The 25,714-nt window shown below is 45.8% G+C and overlaps 1 protein-coding gene across 1 annotated transcript in view; it reads right to left on the minus strand.

Annotated features, from left to right (window-relative positions):
* LOC144488023 (bactericidal permeability-increasing protein-like) overlaps window positions 1-24,072 on the minus strand; it is a gene marked incomplete at its 5' end in the record, with an annotated part of 29,022 nt that extends 4,950 nt beyond the window's left edge. The window contains 8 exons of the mRNA XM_078206039.1: window positions 1,455-1,497; window positions 17,352-17,419; window positions 17,518-17,685; window positions 17,830-17,889; window positions 18,260-18,436; window positions 21,381-21,472; window positions 23,809-23,869; window positions 24,004-24,072. Of these exons, the coding sequence (XP_078062165.1) occupies window positions 1,455-1,497; window positions 17,352-17,419; window positions 17,518-17,685; window positions 17,830-17,889; window positions 18,260-18,436; window positions 21,381-21,472; window positions 23,809-23,869; window positions 24,004-24,072 (738 nt within the window). The remainder of the gene's footprint in view (window positions 1-1,454; window positions 1,498-17,351; window positions 17,420-17,517; window positions 17,686-17,829; window positions 17,890-18,259; window positions 18,437-21,380; window positions 21,473-23,808; window positions 23,870-24,003) is intronic.
* Window positions 24,073-25,714: the final 1,642 nt, after the last annotated feature.

Consider the following 25,714-nt stretch of genomic DNA (forward strand, 5'->3'; position numbering starts at 1 on the left):
TGTGGAGTTCAATGGGCAAATATGGTTTGGGTGGGGGAGCTGCAAGTCTCATGGAGTTGCCCATTTAACATGACTTCAGCCAGGTTATTTTATCTAAATATAAACAACACACCTTTTAAAATACAAATCTTTTTAAAAGTCCTCTGTCACTAAAGAAGTTAAATGAAAACCCATGGACCTCTTTGACTCAACTAGCTTTGTGCATCTTTAGAATCATAGAATCTCTACAGTGCAAAGGATGCCATTCAGCGCATCAAGCCTGCACTGACAATCCCATCCAGGCCCTATTCCAGTAACCCCACGTATTTACCCTGCTAGTCCCCCTGACACTATGGGGCAATTTAACATGGCCAATCAACCTAATCCACACATCTTTGGAGGAGGAAACCCACGCAGACACAGGGAGAAAGTGCAAACTTCACACTGACAGTGACCCAAGGCCGGAATTGAACTCAGGTCCCTGGCGCTATGAGACAGCAGTGCTAGCCACCGTACCGCCCTTTACACATGAGTAAAGGGACATAGCATTTGGAAGGGTGTGGGTCTGTGCTCTTTCTTCTGACTCCTTTCTCCTTAGGAAGTGACACCCCCTCTCCGCAACAATGGGGAGGGAAGGGCAACTAGGGATGAGCAATAAATGCTGGCCATCCAGCAATGCCCTTGTCCCATGAATGAATGAATACCCCCCCCCCACCTCCACTTACCTGTTGCCAGAGTCTCTCGGCACTCCTGGGCCTCTGATGGGTGCATTACGAGCAGCAGCTGCCATTCCCACTGCCATCGATGGGTGTTGAAGAGCTCTGATTCACTAGAAGCTCTTTGGGGGTCCTAAATCCTGGCCAGCTAAATGTCTGATGGACATTTAAGTGAAGGGGGACTATTGACATGGTTCTCCATTCAGCAAATAAGTCAAATTCTGTTTTCATGAATGGTATTTTATATTTCTGTTGTTTAATATTTTTATAATTTAGGGCTATGGGTTTATCATGACTATCATGGCATATAACTTGAATTTTTACTGCTATTTTGGGATTGAATTTACGATTAATCTATCTTTGCCAAAAACTACTGTCAAGAATGGTACCAGTGAATGAGGGCAAGAGCTTTTCCCATATATGGTCATGAGCCTCTTGAATTGGAAAAAGGGAAGCGAACTGTTGATAAATGGTGCGTGATATGGAGACAGGAAATGGCTGAATATTTCCCAGCCACCACTATTCTGTAGGGACCTGACAGGGTTGCTGTAGGTAATAATGAAGAAAGTCTGAACTGTGAGCTACAAAGCAGCGTACCGAGCAGTTCAGTTAAATAATGATGAATGACTAAAGCTGCTACATGGAGCTGTCAACAGCAAGACTGAGTTTGCAACTCCAGCACTGTCAAGAATTGGCCTCAGCGCATTTCACAATATTCAAATAAAATTAGTTTAAGACCTTTTAAAAAGTTCTTCTTACCTTAAAAGGGCCGATATCAGAATGTCCAAGGGATAAGTGTAGACTATACAAAAGAAACATAAAAGAACATTACATATTGTATGTCATGGAGGACATTGTAAGAAGTCTCACAACACCAGGTTAAAGTCCAACAGGTTTATTTGGTAGCAAAAGCCACTAGCTTTCGGAGCACTCGCTGCTCCTTCGTCAGGTGAGTGGGATTTCAGTTCACAAACAGAGCATATAAAGGAACAAACTCAATTTACAAAATAATGGTTGGAATGCGAGTCTTTACAGGTAATCAAGTCTTAAAGGTACAGGCAATGTGAGTGGAGAGAGGGTTAAGCAGAGATTAAAGAGATGTGTATTGTCTCCAGACAGGACAGTTAGTGAGATTTTGCACGCCAGGCAAGTCGTGGGGGTTACAGATAGTGTGACATGAACCCAAGATCCCGGTTGAGGCTGTCCTCACGTGTGCGGAACTTGGCTATCAGTTTCTGCTCAGCGAGAAAGAGCAGAGAGCAGAGAAAGAGCTCAGCGAGCAGAGACTGATAGCCAAGTTCCGCACACATGAGGATGGCCTCAACCGGGATCTTGGGTTCATGTCACACTATCTGTAACCCCCACGACTTGCCTGGGCTTGCAAAATCTCACTAACTGTCCTGGCTGGAGACAATACACATCTCTTTAACCTGTGCTTAACCCTCTCTCCACTCACATTGTCTGTACCTTTAAGACTTGATTACCTGTAAAGACTCGCATTCCAACCAAATTATTTTGTAAATTGAGTTTGTGTCTTTATATGCTCTGTTTGTGAACACAACTCCCACTCACCTGACGAAGGAGCAGTGAGTGCTCCGAAAGCTAGTGACATTTGCTACCAAATAAACCTGTTGGACTTTAACCTGGTGTTGTTAGACTTCCTACTGTGTTTACCCCAGTCCAACGCCGGCATCTCCACATCATGGAGGACATTGCCAGTAAGCATATATCAATATTATTATAAACTATATAGACAGACTGTCACTCAATTGATAACGGCACTGCACAGTGAGGGACTATACTATATAAACCAGGGAAATCTCAGGTTTAATCTGTGCTGAATAGTTGGTAGTGAGGATATTATGGGTTTGGTCTCTAAGAAATATGGGGAAATTTCTGTCTACTTTATCCAGCTTTCAAAAATAAATAGAGTTAAGATGAAGTTGTCTTCTCTTGACAATGTTCAACACGAAGGACCAGAGGCTAATGTATTTGCTCAAAAACTAATTCAAATTATTTTCATGGCTTCAGTAGTTTATTCAAAATATTAACGTATGCAGATTTACAGATAACAGAAAGGGCAAATCTTTACAGAGCAATTAGGGAAATTATTACAGGACTAAAGCTTGTCTGGTGGATGTATACAGAGGTAGTAAATGCTTCAATTCATTCAAAGCACTGCAGTCTACATCCTTGCTCGCACAAGGCAGGTCCAAAGATGTGCAGGTTAGGTGGATTGGCCATGCTAAATTGTCCCTTAGTGTCCCAGGGTCTGTAGGTTAGGGGGATAACTATGCAGTGTTATGGGCATAGGGCAGAGGGGAGAGCCAGGATGGGATGCTCCTTCAGCGGTTTGGTACAGACTTGATGGCCGAATGGCCTCTTTCAGCACTGTAATAAGGATTCTAATTCAATGTTAATAACAGAGTTCTCACCCACTAGTTGAAGAACCACTTTTCCTCCATTGGGGAAGATCCACCAGAACTAAATGCCCATCAGGCATTAAACTGGCCAGAGTTAGGCCCTCTTCAGAATTTAGGACCCCCAAAGAGCTGCTAGTGAATCAAAGCTCTTCAATACCCATCAATGGCAGTGGGAATGGCAGCTAACAAAGAACAAAGAACAATACAGCACAGGAACAGGCCCTTCGGCCCTCCAAGCCCGCGCCGCTCCCCGGTCCAGGATTGAATCCTGAATCCAGGATTCCCGCCCAATTTTCCAGCCTATCTACATACCAATATCCTATCCACCGAGCTGTCCCTCACAGCTACGATGCTTTGTTCATTACAACCTATTAACTCACCCCCACCCCCCTATTCCAGACCATGTGATCCCCAGGGAGAGGCGAAAACCCAGAGTGAAAAACCCCAGGGCCAATATGGGGAAAAAAAAAATCTGGGAAATTCCTCTCCGACCCCCTGAGGCGATCGAAACGAGTCCAGGAGATCACAATGGCCCTGATCGGAAAATGCTTCCCAACCCTAGTCATTTCCACTTCCATGAACACCATATGAATTCCCTGCCCCCGAGACAGGTTCCCAACTATCCGCAGTCTCGCTCTGTACTGGCACCAGCAAGATGATCATAGAATGAAGCCTTGAAACGAGAAACAAGGAACAATTAGCCCGCGCCGCTCCCTGGTCCAAACTAGACCACTCTTCTGTATCCCTCCATTCCCACTCCGGTCATATAGCTGTCTAGATAAGTCTCAAACGTTCCCAGTGTGTCCGCCTCCACCACCCCGCCCGGCAACACATTCCAGGCCCCCACGACCCTCCGTGTGAAATATGTCCTTCTGATATCTGTGTTAAACCTCCCCCCCTTCAAAGAACAAAGAACAAAGAACAGTACAGCACAGGAAACAGGCCTTCGGCCCTCCAAGCCTGTGCCGCTCCTTGGTCCAACTAGACCAATCGTTTGTATCCCTCCATTCCCAGGCTGCTCATGTGACCATCCAGGTAAGTCTTAAACGATGTCAGCGTGCCTGCCTCCACCACCCTACTTGGCAGCGCATTCCAGGCCCCCACCACCCTCTGTGTAAAAAACGTCCCTCTGATGTCTGAGTTATACTTCGCCCCTCTCAGCTTGAGCCCGTGACCCCTCATGATCGTCACCTCCGACCTGGGAAAAAGCTTCCCACTGTTCACCCTATCTATACCCTTCATAATCTTGTATACCTCTATTAGATCTCCCCTCATTCTCCGTCTTTCCAAGGAGAACAACCCCAGTCTACCCAATCTCTCCTCATAGCTAAGACCCTCCATACCAGGCAACATCCTGGTAAACCTTCTCTGCACTCTCTCCAATGCCTCCACGTCCTTCTGGTAGTGCGGCGACCAGAACTGGACGCAGTACTCCAAATGCGGCCTAACCAGCGTTCTATACAGCTGCATCATCAGACTCCAGCTTTTATACTCTATACCCCGTCCTATAAAGGCAAGCATACCATATGCCTTCTTCACCACCTTCTCCACCTGTGTTGCCACCTTCAAGGATTTGTGGACTTGCACACCTAGGTCCCTCTGTGTTTCTATACTCCTGATGACTCTGCCATTTATTGCATAACTCCTCCCTACATTATTTCTTCCAAAATGCATCACTTCGCATTTATCCGGATTAAATTCCATCTGCCACCTCTCCGCCCAATTTTCCAGCCTATCTATATCCTGCTGTATTGCCCGACAATGCTCTTCGCTATCCGCAATTCCAGCCATCTTTGTGTCATCCGCAAACTTGCTGATTACACCAGTTACACCTTCTTCCAAATCATTTATATATATCACAAATAGCAGAGGTCCCAGTACAGAGCCCTGCGGAACACCACTGGTCACAGACCTCCAGCCGGAAAAAGACCCTTCGACCACTACCCTCTGTCTCCTATGGCCAAGCCAGTTCTCCACCCATCGAGCCACTTCTCCTTGTATCCCATGAGCCTTAACCTTCTTAACCAACCTGCCATGTGGGACTTTGTCAAATGCCTTACTGAAATCCATATAGACGACATCCACGGCCCTTCCTTCATCAACCGTTTTTGTCACTTCCTCAAAAAACTCCACCAAATTTGTAAGGCACGACCTCCCTCTTACAAAACCATGCTGTCTGTCACTAATGAGATTGTTCCGTTCTAAATGCACATACATCCTGTCTCTAAGAATCCTCTCCAACAACTTCCCTACCACGGACGTCAAGCTCACCGGCCTATAATTTCCTGGGTTATCCCTGCTACCCTTCTTAAACAACGGGACCACATTCGCTATCCTCCAATCCTCAGGGACCTCACCCGTGTCCAAAGAAGCGACAAAGATTTCCGTCAGAGGCCCAGCAATTTCCTCTCTCGTCTCCCTGAGCAGTCGAGGATAGATGCCATCAGGCCCTGGGGCTTTGTCAGTTTTAATGTTCCCTAAAAAACCTAACACTTCCTCTCTCGTAATGGAGATTTTCTCTAACGGGTCAACACCTCCCTCCGAGACACTCCCGGTTAACACGCCCCTCTCCTTCGTGAATACCGATGCAAAGTATTCATTTAGGATCTCCCCTATTCCCTTGGGTTCTAAGCATAATTCCCTCCTTTGTCCCTGAGAGGTCCGATTTTCTCCCTGACAACTCTTTTGTTCCTAACGTATGAATAGAATGCCTTAGGATTCTCCTTAATCCTGCCTGCCAAGAACATCTCGTGCCCTCTTTTTGCCCTTCTAACTCCCCGTTTGAGATCTTTCCTACTCTCTCTGTATTCCTCCAGAGCTCCATCTGTTTTCAGTTGCCTGGACTTAACGTACGCCTCCCTTTTCATTTTAATCAGATCCTCAATTTCCCTGGTTATCCACGGCTCTCGAATCCTACCTTTCCTATCTTTCCTTTTTACAGGCACATGCCTATCCTGCAGCCTTATCAATAGTTCCTTAAAAGACTCCCACATGCCAGACGCGGACTTACCCTCGAACATCCTCTCCCAATCAACATCCACCAATTCCTGCCTAATCCGGCTATAGTCAGCCTTCCCCCAATTTAGCACCCTGCCCGTAGGACAGCACTCATCCTTGTCCATTACTATCCTAAAGTTAACAGAGTTGTGGTCACTATTTGCCACATGTTCCCCTACCGAAACTTTGACGACCTGACCGGGCTCATTTCCCAGAACTAGGTCCAGTATAGCCCCCTCTCTAGTCGGGCTATCTACATACTGTTCCAAAGAACCTTCCAGTACGCATTTTACAAATTCCTCCCCGTCCGGTCCCCCAGCTCTAAGCACTTTCCAGTCTGTGCCAGGGAAATTAAAGTCCCCCACTACAACAACCCTATGTTTTCTGCACCTATCCAGAATCTCCTGACATATCCTTTGTGTCATTAATAGCTGCTGCTATTAATGCACCCCAGAGGCCCAGAAGTGCCAAGAGACCCTGGCGACAGGTGAGTGAGGGTGGGTCAGGGTGGAGGGGGTCTTTATTCATTCATGGGGCAAGGGCATCGCTGGCTGGCCAGCATTTATGGCCCATCCCTAGTTGCCCTTCTCTACTGAGAATACCACTAGGCCATCGCCTCCCCTTTGTTGCAGAGAGGGGGGTAGTCACTGGCTAAGGGGGAGGGAATCAGAAGAAAGAGCACAGTCCACACCCTTCCAGATGTCATGTCCCTTTATCAGGCACTGAGTGCCTTTGAATGAGGAAGCCCCCGAGAAGCAAACACATTAGGATGTGCTTTTATGACCTCCTCATGTGGTGATCCCTCCACCAGTGGTTGAATTCCAGCAATGGTGGGATGAGGCCCTTAAGTGAGCATTAATTGCCCACAATTAGTGTCTGGTTGGGAAACCCGTCCAAATGCTTTCCCACCCTGGGTTTAATCAGGCAGAGGGGGCAAGGCACCATGGGGTCTGCACCATGCTCCCTCCACCACCAATTTCACCACTGGGATGAGGGGGCATAAATATGCCCTTGGGGTCCATCCGGGAGTCCTGCATCAGGCTCCCAGCAACCTTAGAATCCCTACAGCACAGAAAGAGGCCATTCGGCCCATCGAGTCTGCACCAACCACAATCCCACCCAGGCCCTACCCCCATATCCCTACATATTTACCCACAAATCCCTCTAACCTACGCATCTCAGGACGCTAAGGGGCAATTTTTAGCTTGGCCAATCAACCTAACCCGCACATCTTTGGACTGTGGGAGGAAACCGGAGCACCCGGAGAAAACCCACGCAGGCACGAGGAGAATGTGCAAACTCCACAGTAAGAAGTCTCACAACACCAGGTTAAAGTCCAACAGGTTTATTTGGTAGCAAATACCATAAGCTTTCGGAGCAATGCTCCTTCGTCAGATGGAGTGGTCTCTGTTCTCAAACAGGGCACAGACACAGAAATCAAATTACAGCTTTCTTGCATGTTTGTAGAAACTTGAAGTCTGTGTCGATATGCGCGATCTTCTTGGAGATCCTCTCCACTTGGAGCCGGCAGTTTGTGGCGTCGATGGTAGTCATGATGTGGAGATGCCGGTGTTGTGAGACTTCTTACTGTGTTCACCCCAGTCCAACGCCGGCATCTCCACATCAAAACTCCACACAGACAGTGACCCAAGCCGGGAATCGAACCCAGGTCCCTGGAGCTGTGAAGCAGCAGTGCTAACCACTGTGCTACCGTGCCGCAATGGCAAAGCCTCACCAGATTAAATCGGAGGGTGGGAGGGGCTAGAACATAGAACATAGAACAGTACAGCACAGAACAGGCCCTTCGGCCCACGATGTTGTGCCGAGCTTTATCTGAAACCAAGATCAAGCTATCCCACTCCCTATCATCCTGGTGTGCTCCATGTGCCTATCCAATAACCGCTTAAATGTTTCTAAAGTGTCTGACTCCACTATCACTGCAGGCAGTCCATTCCACACCCCAACCACTCTCTGCGTAAAGAACCTACCTCTGATATCCATCCTGTATCTCCCACCACGAACCCTATAGTTATGCCCCCTTGTAATAGAACATAGAACATTACAGCGCAGAACAGGCCCTTCGGCCCACGATGTTGCACCGACCAGTTTAAAAAAAAAAACTGTGACCCTCCAACCTAAACCAATTTCTTTTCGTCCATGAACCTATCTACGGATCTCTTAAACGCCCCCAAACTAGGCGCATTTACTACTGATGCTGGCAGGGCATTCCAATCCCTCACCACCCTCTGGGTAAAGAACCTACCCCTGACATCGGTTCTATAACTACCCCCCCTCAATTTAAAGCCATGCCCCCTCGTGCTGGATTTCTCCATCAGAGGAAAAAGGCTATCACTATCCACCCTATCTAAACCTCTAATCATCTTATATGTTTCAATAAGATCCCCTCTTAGCCGCCGCCTTTCCAGCGAAAACAATCCCAAATCCCTCAGCCTCTCCTCATAGGATCTCCCCTCCATACCAGGCAACATCCTGGTAAACCTCCTCTGCACCCTCTCCAAAGCCTCCACATCCTTCCTGTAATGTGGGGACCAGAACTGCACACAGTACTCCAAGTGCGGCCGCACCAGAGTTGTGTACAGTTGCAACATAACGCTACGACTCCTAAATTCAATCCCCCTACCAATAAACGCCAAGACACCATATGCCTTCTTAACAACCTTATCTACTTGATTCCCAACTTTCAGGGATCTATGCACACATACACCTAGATCCCTCTGCTCCTCCACACTATTCAAAGTCCTCCCGTTAGCCCTATACTCAACACATCTGTTATTCCTACCAAAGTGAATTACCTCACACTTCTCCGCATTAAACTCCATCCGCCACCTCTCGGCCCAACTTTGCAACCTGTCTAAGTCTTCCTGCAAACTACGACACCCTTCCTCACTGTCTACCACACCACCGACTTTGGTGTCATCAGCAAATTTGCTAATCCACCCAACTATACCCTCATCCAGATCATTAATAAATATTACAAACAGATAATAGCTCCATCCACCCGAGGAAATAGTCTTTGAACGTTCACTCTATCTATTCCCTTCATCATTTTATACACCTCTATTAAGTCTCCCCTCAGCCTCCTCCGCTCCAGAGAGAACAGCCCTAGCTCCCTCAACCTTTCCTCATATGACCTACCCTCCAAACCAGGCAGCATCCTGGTAAATCTCCTCTGCACTCTTTCCAGCGCTTCCACATCCTTCTTATAGTGAGGTGACCAGAACTGCACACAATATTCCAAATGTGGTCTCACCAAGGTCCTGTACAGTTGCAGCATAACCCCACGGCTCTTAAACTCCAACCCCCTGTTAATAAAAGCTAACACACTATAGGCCTTCTTCACAGCTCTATCCACTTGACTGGCAACCTTTAGAGATCTGTGGATATGGACCCCAAGATCTCTCTGTTCCTCCACAGTCTTCAGAACCCTACCTTTGACCCTGTAATCCACATTTAAATTTGTCCTACCAAAATGAATCACCTCACATTTATCAGGGTTAAACTCCATTTGCCATTTTTCAGCCCAGCTTTGCATCCTATCTATGTCTCTTTGCAGCCTACAACAGCCCTCCACCTCATCCACTACTCCACCAATCTTGGTGTCATCAGCAAATTTACTGATCCACCCTTCAGCCCCCTCCTCTAAGTCATTAATAAAAATCACAAAGAGCAGAGGACCAAGCACTGATCCCTGCGGCACTCCGCTAGCAACCTGCCTCCAATCCGAAAATTTTCCATCCACCACCACCCTCTGTCTTCGATCAGACAGCCAGTTACCTATCCAATCGGCCAACTTTCCCTCTATCCCACACTGATGGCAGGATTCCAGCCATCAGCAGCAGGATGTCAACTAGACTCATTAGTGAGCCGTTATCCCCGAGTCAGTTGAAGTTCAGTGGTGACTCAGGGGTTAAATGGGAGCTGCACCTCCTAAAGGCTATCCCACAAACACTGGGTGGGGCAGCACTGCCTGTTATCAGGCACTCTGTTCCTGATTGAGAGACCTGATACTGGGCTGAGTACACCAGCACTGAAAACCACCCCTGTCTCCCTCTCCCACATCCTGACCCCCACCCCACCCTCTCCCACATCCTGACCCCCACCCCACCCTCACTTACCTTTGGCCTGGTGTCCTTTGGCGATCGTGGTGGTGCTGACAAGCAATGGAGAGCTGCTGACCTCTGACTGGCTCCTCTCAGGAAAAGGGCCCGGGTCCCTGGCGCTGTGAGGCAGCAGAGTGCTAACTACTGTACCACCCCAGATAGAATAGCAATAAAAATAACCTCTATTTTAATTTGGTAATTCTTTCTTGTGTCCCAATTTACTTTGTTTCTTCTTTGTTTTTATTTGATGCCTTCTTCCCCTTTTGTTTTGTTATACAATAAATATTCACTTCCCTAAACCTCAAAAGTAATGTCTCACTTCAATCTTTTCTCAGTTCTCGTCTGCTAATTGCTCCTGCTTTTGGAAAATGTTTGTTTTTATATTTCTGAGGCCATTTTAATTCATGCCATCACTGCAGAAACTCCACTTCTGTCTGTGTTCGTGCACTCATTACAATTTGTGCGTTAGAGTTTGCAAAGGTGCACTTTTGGCTTTATCACAAAAAGTTGGGTTCAGTTTTCAGTTTCTAGGCCACCTCGTGCCCCTTCTACAGTTTATCACCTGTTTCCAGTTATTGCATTTTGGGGTATTTATGCTATATCTTTCTCACCACTGGCCACTTTAAGTGGACTTTGAACTTTAAAAAGGTAAAACTATAGTGTATTTTCCAGCAACAAGAAACCATACCTTCTCCTTCAAATGTCAATAACAACAATGCTGCCCCTGCGGTGCTAACTCTCAACATAAAACCGACAGCTCAAATATAATTGCTGACTTCCTAAACAATTGTTTCTACTGCCTCACGGTTAGCCTCGTACCACAGCACTTAGGCCAACTCCTGACCTAATCTAGTTATAACCAAGATATTTCTCCAAGTTCCTTTGCTAATATTCCAGAACAAAGTGGCAATTAAAGTGAAACTGGCCTTTGCCACTAATGCAATCTTGTTTGTCACAAATTAGCAGCCTGTTTACACACACTGCCTCATTTTCTGAAAACTAAGCTTCTGGTTCATAATGAGCCGGTGTTGCATTTCTAACAAAGACCATTTTGACCCCATATATCTCAGGCCTACATCTCAAACATGTCCTGAAACAGCCACCAGGCTGCCCGCATTTTGAATTCATGTCCTGAAACAGCCACCAGGCTGCCCGCATTTTGAATTCATGTCCTGAAACAGCCACCAGGCTGCCCGCATTTTGAATTCATGAATGGATCTGTTTCAATCACTTAATGACCTGTTTAATGAAATCCATGGGGAATGTTAGCCATGTATAGCAAAGATTTCCTGAACATTTTATATTTCTGCCATGTTCTCAGGTGTATGTCAGTCTGGGATGTATATTGTTTGTAACCTACAGAAACAGGAAGTAAGTAACTTGAAGCCAGTATGTGTTGTGTCCAGCAAGAAAGAATCCAAGAAATAAACCATGACAGTTGTTCTAACTTCTAGGTTCAGAGCTTGCACTGTATCCAGGAATTTCATTGGATGTATATTCCTGGAAGTGGTGGTCACCCCTCTCACCACTTGCATTTTCTGTGGTAGAGAGTGGGTAACCACTAGGTAGGGTAAAAGGAAGGCACTGATGATGGCTTTTGCTAATCGATTTTCAGTTTTGAACACTGGGGAAAATGATGACTCCTCGAGGAATTGCAGTTAGAATCAAACCCCTGGTACTGAGGAAGATCAAACCCCTGGTACTGAGGGGCATGGTAGCACAGTGTTTAGCACTGCTGCTTCACACCTCCAGGGACCTGGGTTCGATTCCCGGCTTGGGTCACTGTCTGTGTGGAGTTTGCACATTCTCCTCGTGTCTGCGTGGGTTTCCTCCGGGTGCTCCGGTTTCCTCCCACAGTCCAAAGATGTGCGGGTTAGGTTGATTGGCCAGGTTAAAAATTGCCCCTGAGAGTCCTGAGATGCGTAGGTTAGAGGGATTAGCAGGTAAATATGTGGGGGTAGGGCCTGGGTGGGATTGTGGTCGGTGCAGACTCGATGGGCCAAATGGCCTCCTTCTGCACTGTAGGGTTTCTGTGATTTCTATGATTTGACTGCAGATTGAGAGATTCGAAATGTAGTAGTTACAGAGGATTTGATAGTTAAATGCATAGGCAGGTGTTTGTGTAACCACAAACACGATTGCTGAATTGTGTGTTACTTTCCTGGTGCTGGGGTAAAGGATTTCACCAAGTGGGTGCAGAACATTCTGTTAGGGGAAGGAAAATTGATGACAATTGGTAGAAAAAGTGTTGAGGGTCTTCAAGCAGAATTTTGGGAGCCAGGAAAAGATTTAAAAATTGGACCTCAAAGGCAGTAAATCTCAGGATTACTCCCAGTGCCACGCAAGTACAGAAACAGGAACCACGCAGGGGAGAGGTTTCAGATTCTTGGGGCATTGAGACTAGTTCTTGGGAAAGGAGTCCCTGTATAGGGTGGAGATGTTACACATGAACAAAGACAGGGTCAGTGTTCTCACTGAGAACATTGTGTACAACTACTGTAGGGAAGACTAATATGGCAAGGGGGAAGGAGCACCACAAATAGCTGAAAAGAACAGAAATGGATCAAAGGAGAGGTAGATATAAACAGCGGTAAATTTAGAGATATCACCAAAAACTGCAGGGACCAGATTAGGGAAATAGTAAAAATGACAAAGGAGATGCTAAATCGATGTCTGTAAATCATAATGTTGTGAGGTTATAGGCACAATTTGCTACATGGGATTTTAATGTGGTTGCTTGAGCAGACATGACTCAAACAAAGCCAGAGATAGGTTCTTAATATCCCTGCTTACAGGCACGGTAACAAAGGCAAGATACGAGGGACCCGAGGTAACATTGATAGTGGATGATGTTACAGTTTTAAATAGATTTATTAATTCTAGACGGTTTAAACTGAATCTCACAGGCTCACTGACTTCCATCTTGACTATGTTTGATCACACTCACTTCCTGTTAAGAGTCAATTCCATTCTCCCACTTCTGTCTCTGCTTGTTCTGAAATGACAATGGCTGCAATTTTATGGACCCATTCACCGTCATGGCCACTAACTCTCGCAAGAGGGCCTTAATGGGATTTGCGACGGCGAGATCTCAGTTTGTGTTCTTCCTCGTTCCCCGCCAGTGATGTAGTCAGATTCATGCGCAGCAAGGGCATGAACCTAATTATGATCAAATTGAATAGATTTAAATATTCTTAAACAACTTAATGCCATTGCTTTTGGGTCTTCAGATGTTCCCCCCACTGCTGTGATGTCACACCAGTGGGAATGACTTCTGGTTTCCAAAAACAGAAACCAGCCATGATGACCATGCCAGGGGCTCGGAATTGAGGACAGCTGGGTGGTGAGGGACATGGCTCCCTGACACTACCAGGTGGGGTCAGAAGTGGAGCCTGTGGGGGGGGGGGGGGGGAGGTGGGGGGAGTTTGGCCCAGTATTCTAGGGTTGGGGGTGTTCTCCTTGTCTGCCAGGGGTCCTGATGTCCGTGGGGGCTGAAAGCCTTTACTTTGACTTTGAGATTGGGGCGCCCTCTAAAAATGGTGCCCTGATCTCTGTGGAGAAAGCCTTGCCGACTCTACAGATCCCACACCACGCCTCCCTGCTCTTTTTTTCAGAAGATCTGCAGTGAAAATCTGTGTTTCTGGAGAGAATCTGGTTTTCAGTCAGAACCTGAGACTTTGTCATTTTTTAGGAAAATTCCGCCCAATAATACCTTCCAAACCACTGCTTCTGATGTGTCTTCCTTCATCCTCAACTTTCCCCCAACATGATTGACAGGGCCTGCGACAGTGTCTGTTCCATTTCCCACATATCTGCACACACACACGCACACCCTTTCCACCCTACCAGCCTCTATATTTAACAGAACATCATTATCTTTATAATTAATGAAGGAAAGTGACCAAAGAAAATGGGTGTGGTTTTCTGGCCCTTCCTTTTGGCGGGTTCCCTAGCGATGGGGCGGGTGAACCACGCAAAATGTTTTGGCCATCAGCGAGCCTGGAAGATCCCATTGGTGGCCAATAATAAGCTGCATCCACCACTAGAAAACATGCCATGGGGGACTGGAAACTCCAGCCCAATGACTGGTATGTTGGAAGATTGGGAGCCCCACCTCAGATCCTGGTGCTGGGCACTTTCACAAACAATTCTATCTGTTTCTCCCCATTTTAGTGGGATATTATTTCCTCCTATTACTTGAGAGCTGTCCTACTTCACATCAGTACATGGTTTCATAGATTCACAGTTGGAACCAATGCAAGGCTATTAATTAGAATAGGCTGGTTCCTGTCAACAACTTCTTCACAGAAGTTTCCTCCTATGTTCAGTTCAAATCAATTAATTTAGCTGTGGTAAAAATAGTGGTTTCTAATTGGTCAGGAATAAAGCCATATATGCAACACAACTGTTGACATCAGGGAAATGTGATTTATGATCCTTAACAGTAACTGCCTGCAATGCTGTGTAACCAATATTTTTTTTTAACAGGGTCAGATAAGAATTTTTAACTAAAATCTTTCTTCCCTCATGAGGGAGTCGACTTCTGTCAGAATATAGCAGCTCTCCAAATATTTCACACACGTGGCAAATCTTCATGGGTGAGATCGGCAGTAAAAGCTACAGACCTGCTGCTTTCCTACCCAATACTCACACTTTCACTCATTTCCATAGTAGTAACTGAATAAGAATCACGAGAGTGAATCCAATATTCAGGAGCATGGGATACAAGGGGACATTGCTTTGTGGATTCAGAACTGGCTTGCCCACAGAAGGCAAAGAGTGGTTGCAGATGGGTCTTTTTCAGCATGGAGGTCGGTCACCAGTAGAGTGCCCCAGGGATCTGTTCTGGGACCCTTGCTCTTTGTGATTTTTATAAATGACCTGGATGAGGAAGTGGAAGGATGGGTTGGCAAGTTTGCTGATGACACAAAGGTTGGTGGGGTTGTGGATAGTGTAGAGGGATGTCAGCAGTTGCAACGAGACATAGATAAGATGCAAGACTGGGCGGAGAAGTGGCAGATGGACTTCAACCCAGATAAGTGTGTGGTGGTTCGTTTTGGCAGGTCGAATAGGATGAAAGAATATAATACTAAGAGTAAGACGCTTGGCAGTGTGGAAGATCAGAAGGACCCTGGGGTCCAGGTTCATAGGTCACTCAAAGCAGCGTCGCAGGTAGAGGCTGTAATTAAGAGGGCGTATGGAATACTGGCCTTCATCAATAGAGGAATTGAGCTTAGAAATCGGGAGATAATGCTGCAGCTGTATAGGACCCTGGTCAGACCCCACCTGGAGTACTGTGCCCAGTTCTGGTCGCCTCATTACAGAAAGGATGTGGAAGCCATAGAAAGGGTGTAGAGGAGATTTTCAAGGATGTTGCCTGGGTTAGAAGGCATGCCTTGTGAGGATAGGTTGAGAGAGCTAGGCCTTTTCTCCTTGGAGAGGCGAAGGATGAGAGGTCACCTGATAGAAGTGTATAAGATGTTGAGGGGTATCGATAGAGTGGATTCTCAGAGGCTTTTACCCAGGGCTGGAATTGTTGCCACAAGAGGTCACAGGTTTAGGGTGCTGGGGAGTAGGTACAGAGGAGATGTTAGGGGTAAGTTTTTCACTCAGAGAGTGGTGGGTGAGTGGAATCGGCTGCCAGTAGTGGTGGTGGAGGCGGATTTGATAGGGTCTTTTAAGAGACTTTTGGATAAGTTCATGGAAGTTAGTAAGATAGAGGGTTATAGGTAAGCCTAGTAGGTAGGGACATGTTCGGCGCAACTTGTGGGCTGAAGGGCCTGTAGCTTTTCTATGTTCTATGTTCTATTCATTACTGGCAACATTAAAGCCAATTGCTAGTGGCCTTTCTGAGCTCAGCATAGAACAATATTCAGATCCAAGTCTTTCTTGGTCTCAATACCACATCAAGGAAGGAAACAAGTGGAACTGTGTATTGTAAATTCATTTATGCGGCTGGCAATTGGTAGCTCTGTGCATTCAGTATAAAAATTAACAATTTACCCTTCATCAGGTGTGGTTCAATGGATAGCACTCTTGTCTGAGTTACACGGTTGCTAGTTTAAAGTCAAAGTTTATTTATTAGTGTCACAAATAGGCTTACATTCACACTGCAATGAAGTTATTGTGAAATTCCCCTAGTCGCCACATTCCGGTGCCTGTTCGGGTACAGTGAGGGAGAATTTAGCATCGTCAATTCACCTAGCCTGCACATCTTTGAACTGTGGGAGGAAACCGGAGCACCTGGAGAAAACACATGCAGACATGGGGAGGATGTGCAAACTCCGCACAGACAGTGACCAAGCTGAGAATTGAACCCAGGTCCCTGGCGCTGTGTGGCAGCAGCGCTAATCACTGTGCCACCCTAGTTTAAGCCGCACTCCAGAATATTGAATAGGTAATTTACACTGACACTCCAGTGTAGTACTGAGGCAGTAGCTGCATTGTCAGAAATAAGATCACTTGAAGAAGATAAGACCAGAAGAAATAGGAACAGGAGTAGGCTGTTCGGCCCCTCGAGCCTGCTCCACCATTCAATAGGATCATGGTTGATGCAATTTTCCTCACATCTATTTCAAAGATTCACAACCCTCTGAGAGAATAAATTCCTCCTCATCTCAGTCTTAAATTGGTGCCCCTTTATTCTGAGACTATGCCCTCTGGTCCTAGACTCTCCCAGGAGGGGATACATTCTCTCAGAATTTACCCTATCAAGCCCCTTAAGAATCCCATATGTTTCAATGAGATCACACCCCTCATTTTTCTAAATTCCACTGAGTAGAGTCCCAACAGTTCAACCTTTCCTTCATATCGGGGATCATCCTATGAACCGTTGCTGGACTGACTCCAATGAAATAATATCTTTTATTAAATAAGGGGACCAAAACTGCTCATAGTACTCCAGATGTGGTCTCACCAGTACCTTTTACAGTTACACAGATGTTAAGCTGGGGCCCCTTGTACTCTCTGAGGAGGACCTCTCAACCAAAATCACCAGAAGAAATTATCGAGTAATTTTATCTTGCTGTGTGCAAACGGCTGCCACAGTCCCTATAATAACACCTGTGACTGACCCCATGAATGCCGCTATATAAATGAGAGGTTTTCTTTCTTACCTGTTGAGTTTCAATGATCCAATCAAGTTCATTTGAGAGATAGCCATCTTAGCGGACACATTAGCGCACTGTTAACAGTTAAAAGGACATAATAACATTTCTCATGGCAATTGTAAACACATTAAAATGCATCTCAGCCAAACAAGAATTTCACAACTGTACTCACAATATCCAGGACAAAAAGTGGTGCAAGTGATGAATTAGGAAGGATTGCAAATGTATCGATAGCACCACATGCTTGAATGGTGATGTTGTTTGTTGCAGCCTTCAGAACAGGCTGTTGGTTGGCATGGAGATACATTAACATCAGCATGTTGGGATAGAGCTTCTCCACCTGGACACAAGTACAAACTATTAATAATCTTCTTCCCCTTAAGAGTAGATACAAAGTGTCACCAAGAGGTCAAGTGCTCAGGGTGGAGCGAGTAGGTCCCTTATTATCAGGTAACAAATAATGCAAACTTCAGGGCACACTTACCTGAGGTACTAAAATACTGAAACTTGATGTGTTTAATCTGATAGGAGATTGTTTTGGAATCTGGTGAAAACAAAAAGTCAATTAACTAAAGCTGTTACAGTACCTTGTGAGATAATGTATCAAACAATTTGTAACTGGTTTGTTCAACATATCATGCCATCTGGCTTCCATTTTTTTGAAATTCTAACCACTCAAATGGGACCATCCAGAACAAATTCAGAGTAATGGTTGCCCCAGATTAATTTCATATTCCAGTTGTTCAGCAACACAAAACAGATGTTCCTCCAATGATGTAGCCTTCCAATGACCGGTAACATTCCATTAAAATCTCACCCAGTCAGTGGAATTTGAAATGATAAGTGTCTGCCAAACAGGAGGAACTACCTCAGCAACGTTTCTGGTTGTGATTGAAAGAACAGTCTGTACGTACCATGTCATCAGTGATGTTCATGTGCAAGGCACCAGCTCCATAATAGGCAAACCCTGCTGAATTCGCAAAGAAATCGGACAATCCCAAGTACATCATGTGATCACCTTGTTTGGAGAGGCTAACTGGGGGTGGACTGAAGGGAGGTTCTTTATGCTGTGCCACACTATAAAATTCACCCTGAAAAAATGATTTAATATGTCAAACTTCAGATATACAATGCATACTCTTTACTATTAGAGGCACCAGATGGTTGTGATGGGATGTTTGTAGAGTTGGCAAATTTCATTCCTTAGATATATCTACTCAGCCTTTTTCCAAGTCCCGAGTGCACAGATTATCTTCTGAGCACTCAGAGCCTGTGGCACAAAATGCAGCAAAAGAAGTGATCTCAGGAGCAGATTGATAGAAAACATCTGAAGGGACAGATGTTAGAATCTAAATCACACCTCACTCAGATCATTACATTTGACATTACTGAGTAGGTTACTGGTGACTCACCCGACAAACCAACCCACTGAACTCAGCAAAGCGGAGGAAAAACTCCAAGAACATACAATGTAGGTCCTCAAAATACGACCAATACATATAAATGAGGGATTGCTGAAAAATAGCCTGGAAAAATGGCTTATGGTCAAGAGTCACATAAGGGCAAACACACACTATCACACGCAGCCCCCTCCCACCACCCCCATGTCGCGCACGCCCCCCCCATGTCGCCCTCGTGCACACGCACATTGTCACACGCACACTGTCACACTGTCATGTACACACTGTCACGTGCACAGACACACACACTGATGGGGGTAGTATAGAATTCTTAGTATGAGGCCTTTCATTTTAGTTTACTATAACAAGTAGATTAGGTTAAGGTAATTATAAAGTGCCATATATATATATATATATATATATGAGAATTCACAATGTGCCCGAAACAAAATATGCAAAGGTATTATAAACTACAAAGGTATTATAAATTGTATAACTACAAATTAAGCAAGTATTATAAGCTTAAATTATATTTCCAATATATATGTACTGTGCCTTGGCCAACTTTGTTCTGAATGCAGCATGATGGGAAACACAGTGGTAGACAGGCTAAATTCTTTTAATACAATGGAGCACAGAAAGGCAGCTTCTGTTATCTGCTTTTGGACATGTGAAAGGCAAGTTTAATAGGCCTAGTATTTAAGGGACTAAATTCATTCCTGGGTAGTGAGGCTGGAGCCGTCTCTCAAGCTGATAAAGGAGGCCCCGGTTCCAGTGAAAGAGTGACTCCTTTCATCAATTAAAAATCACAGATGTTAACTACGGCCTTGGTTACTAATAATGACATGGGTTAGGTTTCCTAGGTAAAGGGGAAGGAACCTACAGGGGCAATAAGCTAATAATCTCCTATTCTTGTTGACAGGTGGAATGTTATTGGCTAATAATGGGTAATGTTGTGATTGGGCCCTCCAGTTTTGATTGACAAGACTGGGTGGGATATTGAAATGTTCAGAATAATATAATAATTTAACCTTGCAATATTAGCTCAGAGAGGACAGTCAACCCTTATTGACTGTGTCTCTCTCCTGATGCATGCATTAACAAATAAATTCCTTTTCGTCCTTAAAACTATATGCTGTCTTTCGCAGTCTACGTATTGGTTGAGTGAGGTTCAACAAATACAGGGCACCTCGGAAAATTCCTCTTGCACACACAGAAACACAGTCACACATATATGTGCACACACACACACACACAGTCATACACATATGCATACGCACACTGTCACACACATACGCACACTGTCACATATATATGCACACACAGTCACACATATATGCACACACGCACACATGCATTCTGTCATGCATATATGCACACACGCACACAGTCACACCTATATGCACACACACACACAGTCACACATATATGCACACACACACAGTCACACATATATGCACACACACACAGTCACACATATATGCACACACAGTGTCACACATATATGATGTGGAGATGCCGGCGTTGGACTGGGGTAAGCACAGTAAGAAGTCTCACAACACCAGGTTAAAGTCCAACAGATTTATTTGGTAGCAAATACCATAAGCTTTCGGAGCACAGCTCCTTCGTCAGATGGAGTGGATATCTGTTCTCAAACAGTGCAAACAGACACAGAAATCAAATTACAGAATACTGATTAGAATGCAAATCTCTACAGCCAGCCAGGTCTTAAATGTACAGACAACGTGGGTGGAGGGAGCATTCAACACAGGTTAAAGAGATGTGTATTGTCTCCAGACAGAACAGCTAGTGAGATTCTGCAAGTCCAGGAGGCAAGCTGTGGGGGTTACTGATAATGTGACATAAATCCAACATCCCGGTTTAGGCCGTCCTCATGTGTGTGGAACTTGGCTATCAGTTTCTGCTCAGCGACTCTGCGCTGTCGTGTGTCATGAAGGCCGCCTTGGAGAACGCTTATCTGAAGATCCAAGGCTGAATGCCCGTGACTGCTGAAGTGCTCCCCCTGTATGTAGAGATTTGCATTCTAATCAGTATTCTGTAATTTGATTTCTGTGTCTGTTTGCACTGTTTGAGAACAGATATCCACTCCATCTGACGAAGGAGCTGTGCTCCGAAAGCTTATGGTATTTGCTACCAAATAAACCTGTTGGACTTTAACCTGGTGTTGTGACACATATATGCACACACACTGTCACACATATATGCACACACACTGTCACACATATATGCACACACACAGTCACACATATTTCCACATACGCACACACACACAGTCACACATATATGCACACACACTGTCACACATATATGCACACACACTGTCACACATATATGCACACACACAGTCACACATATATACACACACACACACAGTCACACATATATACACACACACACACACAGTCACACATATTTCCACATACGCACACACACACAGTCACACATATATGCACACACACTGTCACACATATATGCACACACACTGTCACACATATATGCACACACACAGTCACACATATATACACACACACACACAGTCACACATATATACACACACACACACACAGTCACACATATTTCCACACACACACACATATCAAGAGTCGGTGGATACCTTAAAATCCAGGTCCATGAATATGTTTGTGATAGCAATTGGATTAACCAGGGAATATTCAATCTCAGCATATTTGTCAATGTGGCTAGAGACTGGAGAACATAGAGAGAAAAGAAGATTGAATGTCAGACTGAATATTAGAAAATGATCGCCCTTGTATTGGTCACATAACCTCATTCTACCAAAGGAATTGGGATTTTCCACTGACTTGTTTTCTAAAAGTTATGAACTTCTAACCCACACAACATTGACCTCTCGGCAATTCTGCCAACATCCTAGGAGGTAAAGTAATGCTGAGCCACAGCAACCCAATTGATTGCTAGCCTGTACTGAATTATCAGATCTCAAGTAGAGCAACAGTGGAGGATTACACTTGGCCCCTGCTCCCAATGTGCCTGTGTTGACTTTAAGTGAGGGTACAATTAGCCTTGGTCATGATGTCCTCTACATCTTGTTGGGCTGGAAGTTCCTTCAGGTCAATGATGGAGAGAAACAAAACCAACATTGGCACCCTATTAGGCTGGGGATGAGCATATCTACTCCTAATCTGAACCATTGCCAAGACCATATCATTCCACCTATAGAACAGGGTTCTTCTATTCCCTACACCTGTAGAAACCATCTTTTTGTCATGTCGAGCAGTGATCTGTTAAATGTTCTCTTCACCAGGCTTTCAATTTCCAACCTTCACAGATTTCAGTTAATTCAGAACTTCATTTTGTGTTGTATTCTGCCCACTTAATGCCAAGCTTCATTGGCACCCTCCAAGTCCATTGGCAAATAACTTCAAGATCCTAGCTCTGATTTCAAACCTCTGCACGGCCTCAGTGAGCTTCCCTTTGGCACATCTCTGTCTACCTCTTCTGACCCTCTAACTCTAGGTAACTCCTTGTTCCATATTCCCTCTCGCCATCATTAGAAACCAAACTCTTAATAACGATGCTCCACTCTCAGAATTATTTTTTTAAAAGATGTATTGTCTTCAAAATGTTTCTAAAGCCTATATCATTGAACATTGATCAAGTATCAGCCATGGCACAGAGAGTGCTTCATTGTTAGGGGAGCCATCTTTCAGGTGAAGTAGCACAACATCAAAGAAGAAGTGGCGGGGTGGATGGGGAGTTCCCGGGGTGGGTGGGGAGTTCCCCGGGGTGGATGGGGAGTTCCCCGGGGTGGATGGGGAGTTCCCGGGGTGGGTGGGGAGTTCCCCGGGGTGGGTGGGGAGTTCCCCGGGGTGGGTGGGGAGTTCCCCGGGGTGGGTGGGGAGTTCCCCGGGGTGGGTGGGGAGTTCCCCGGGGTGGGTGGGGAGTTCCCGGGGGTGGGTGGGGAGTTCCCCGGGGTGGGTGGGGAGTTCCCCGGGGTGGGTGGGGAGTTCCCCGGGGTGGGTGGGGAGTTCCCCGGGGTGGGTGGGGAGTTCCCCGGGGTGGATGGGGAGTTCCCCGGGGTGGATGGGGAGTTCCCGGGGTGGGTGGGGAGTTCCCCGGGGTGGGTGGGGAGTTCCCCGGGGTGGGTGGGGAGTTCCCCGGGGTGGGTGGGGAGTTCCCCGGGGTGGGTGGGGAGTTCCCCGGGGTGGGTGGGGAGTTCCCGGGGGTGGGTGGGGAGTTCCCCGGGGTGGGTGGGGAGTTCCCCGGGGTGGGTGGGGAGTTCCCCGGGGTGGGTGGGGAGTTCCCCGGGGTGGGTGGGGAGTTCCCCGGGGTGGGTGGGGAGTTCCCCGGGGTGGGTGGGGAGTTCCCCGGGGTGGGTGGGGAGTTCCCGGGGTGGGTGGGGAGTTCCCCTGGTATCCAGGCCACCATTTTTCTTTCAGCCACAACTAAAAAGGAGGTTACCTGGCCATTGCCTCGTTCTGTTTGTGGGATCTTGTTGTGTGAAAATTGGCTTGCTACATTACAATAATGACTACACTCTGAGGCCACGAGAAAAGTTTCATATATAATTCTAATTTCCTTTCTTCCACTGTAGGAAAAAGAAGAGGGGATTTTTTTCCACATAGGGAAGAATAAGAGACAATCATCCGAATGGGATTATCTCACCAAAAGCCAATGTTCCACTGATAGACCCACCATTCAATCCAGAACTGAGTCATAGACACCAGAGAGATCTGTGATTCTCAGTTAGTCAAACACAGCTCGGGAATTATTAACAACCTGGAGGTGGAAATGGGAGAAATCAACCAGGATTCCTGTTCCTGATAACTATCCAGTGATTCCCGTTGGTAAGTGAGGCTAGGATTGGGCTCAGTTATTAACTTCTACATTTTATTTTCTTCTGTTTGTTTTAATAGGTCAACTCTGACTGACTAAAGTGAAGATCTAGCCACTTGGACACAATGCCAGAGGACAGTGTATCTCTCTTGGAAGATTGTGGGGGGCGTGGGGGGGGGTGTGGTGCGGATGCGGAGAAAGAGTTTGTGAACAATAGAGGAACATACGATGCATGGTCTTCAGATGTTGTTCTAGCCCATTGACTGCAGTGGAGACTTTTGGACAAATCTGTAAGAAAAATTAAGAAAATGGCAATTGGAAGATTAACAGATGATTGAACCAAACCATGGTTTGTAGTGTTACGTTCTTTGTCACTGTAGAAACTGGTAGCTGAATTATTCAAAGTGCAATTGGATATGTACCTCTCGGTTCAGAGAAGAGCGAATGGGGTTCTCCAAGGAGCTAGAGAAGAGATTGTACAGCCAGCTGTAAATTTAAAAAAAGCTACATTAGGTTGAAGTAGTGAAATCTTTACACTCTTTGTACAGCAGGCTCTTAGACATCAAATAGGATTCAAAGTCATTCTCAAATATGCTGCCAAACTCTCGGTTAAGTGAAATAAAATTTACCAGACAGTTTATTAGCTTCTCTTTGTGTGAGCAAGTCACCTGATGTCATCATCAAGTCTAAATAAATCAAAGCGAGGTGTAACATTACAGTTAAACCCAACAAAATCCAGACACATCAATGCGAAGAATCACAAGAGGCACCTCAATTACAGTATAGAATGGTGAACGTGATGAATACTGGAAGCATTTAGCCAAGGAATAAAGCAGGAACTTGCAATTTTAAAGGGTATTTCATAACCTCAGGACAGTCAATTAAGTAGTTATAGAGTATAATAACTCTTGTAATGTAGGAAACAGCCAATTTGTGCACAGCAAACTCCCACTAACACACATGGCACGGTAGCACAGTGGTTAGCACTGCTGCTTCACAGCTCCAGGGACCTGGGTTCGATTCCTGGCTTGGGTCACTGTCTGTGTGGAGTTTGCACATTCTCCTCGTGTCTGCGTGGGTTTCCTCCGGGTGCTCCGGTTTCCTCCCACAGTCCAAAGATGTGCGGGTTAGGTTGATTGGCCATGCTAAAAAAATTGCCCCTTAGTGTCCTGAGATGTGTAGGTTAGAGGGATTAGCGGGTAAATATGTAGGGATATGGGCGTAGGGCCTGGGTGGGATTGTGGTCGGTGCAGACTCGATGGGCCGAATGGCCTCCTTCTGCACTGTAGGATTTCTATGAGATGCATAGTCTTTTGTTGAGGCATTCCGATTGGTGAGGGCACTGGAAGAACTCTACTGCTCCTCTTCCAATAATGCCATGGGATCTTTTACACCCATCTAGGATGACAGATGTCTTAGCGAATAGAAGGGAACCCCTGACAGTTAATTGTCATAGAAAAGAATCATAGAATCCCTACTGTGCAGAAAGCGGCCATTTGGCCCATTAAGCCTGCACTGACAACAATCCCACTCAGGCCCTATCCCTGTAACTCCACATATTACCCTGCTAGTCCTCCTGGCACGAAGGGACAATTTAACATGACCAATTCACCTCAATTCACCTAACATACACATCTTTTGACTGTGGGAGGAAACCAGAACACCTGGAGGAAACCCACACAGACATGGGGAGAATGTGCAAACTGCACACAGCCACCGAATGCAGGAATTGAACCCGGACCCCTGGCACTATGAGACAGCAGTGCTAATCACTGTGCCACTGTGTGGCCCCTGTGAGTCAGGTTACCACAGCAATTACTCTGGTGCCACTGCAGGAACTCCATCTCCAGCCGAGACTTTCAGCATTCCTCCTGTGTCTATTTAGCAGGACTGGTCCAAACTTGCACAAGAATATTTGATGTAGACCTTCCAGTGAGAACCTTAAACAGAGCATTGCACAATCAAATCCTGATGACTCCTTTGAATTTCTCTGTGGTTAATTCTTTCTTTAGGTACGAGAGTTCAGAATGGGTCGGAAGGTGCAGGAATCAGTCACTGGAGGCCAAAGCAGAACTGCAATAACTGTCAGGAAGTTAGCAAATTATATTGGGAACTGAAGTGAGACCATTCAGC

This window comes from Mustelus asterias, unplaced genomic scaffold, assembly GCF_964213995.1.
Source record: "Mustelus asterias unplaced genomic scaffold, sMusAst1.hap1.1 HAP1_SCAFFOLD_1222, whole genome shotgun sequence".
Classification (NCBI taxonomy): Eukaryota; Metazoa; Chordata; class Chondrichthyes; order Carcharhiniformes; family Triakidae; genus Mustelus; species Mustelus asterias.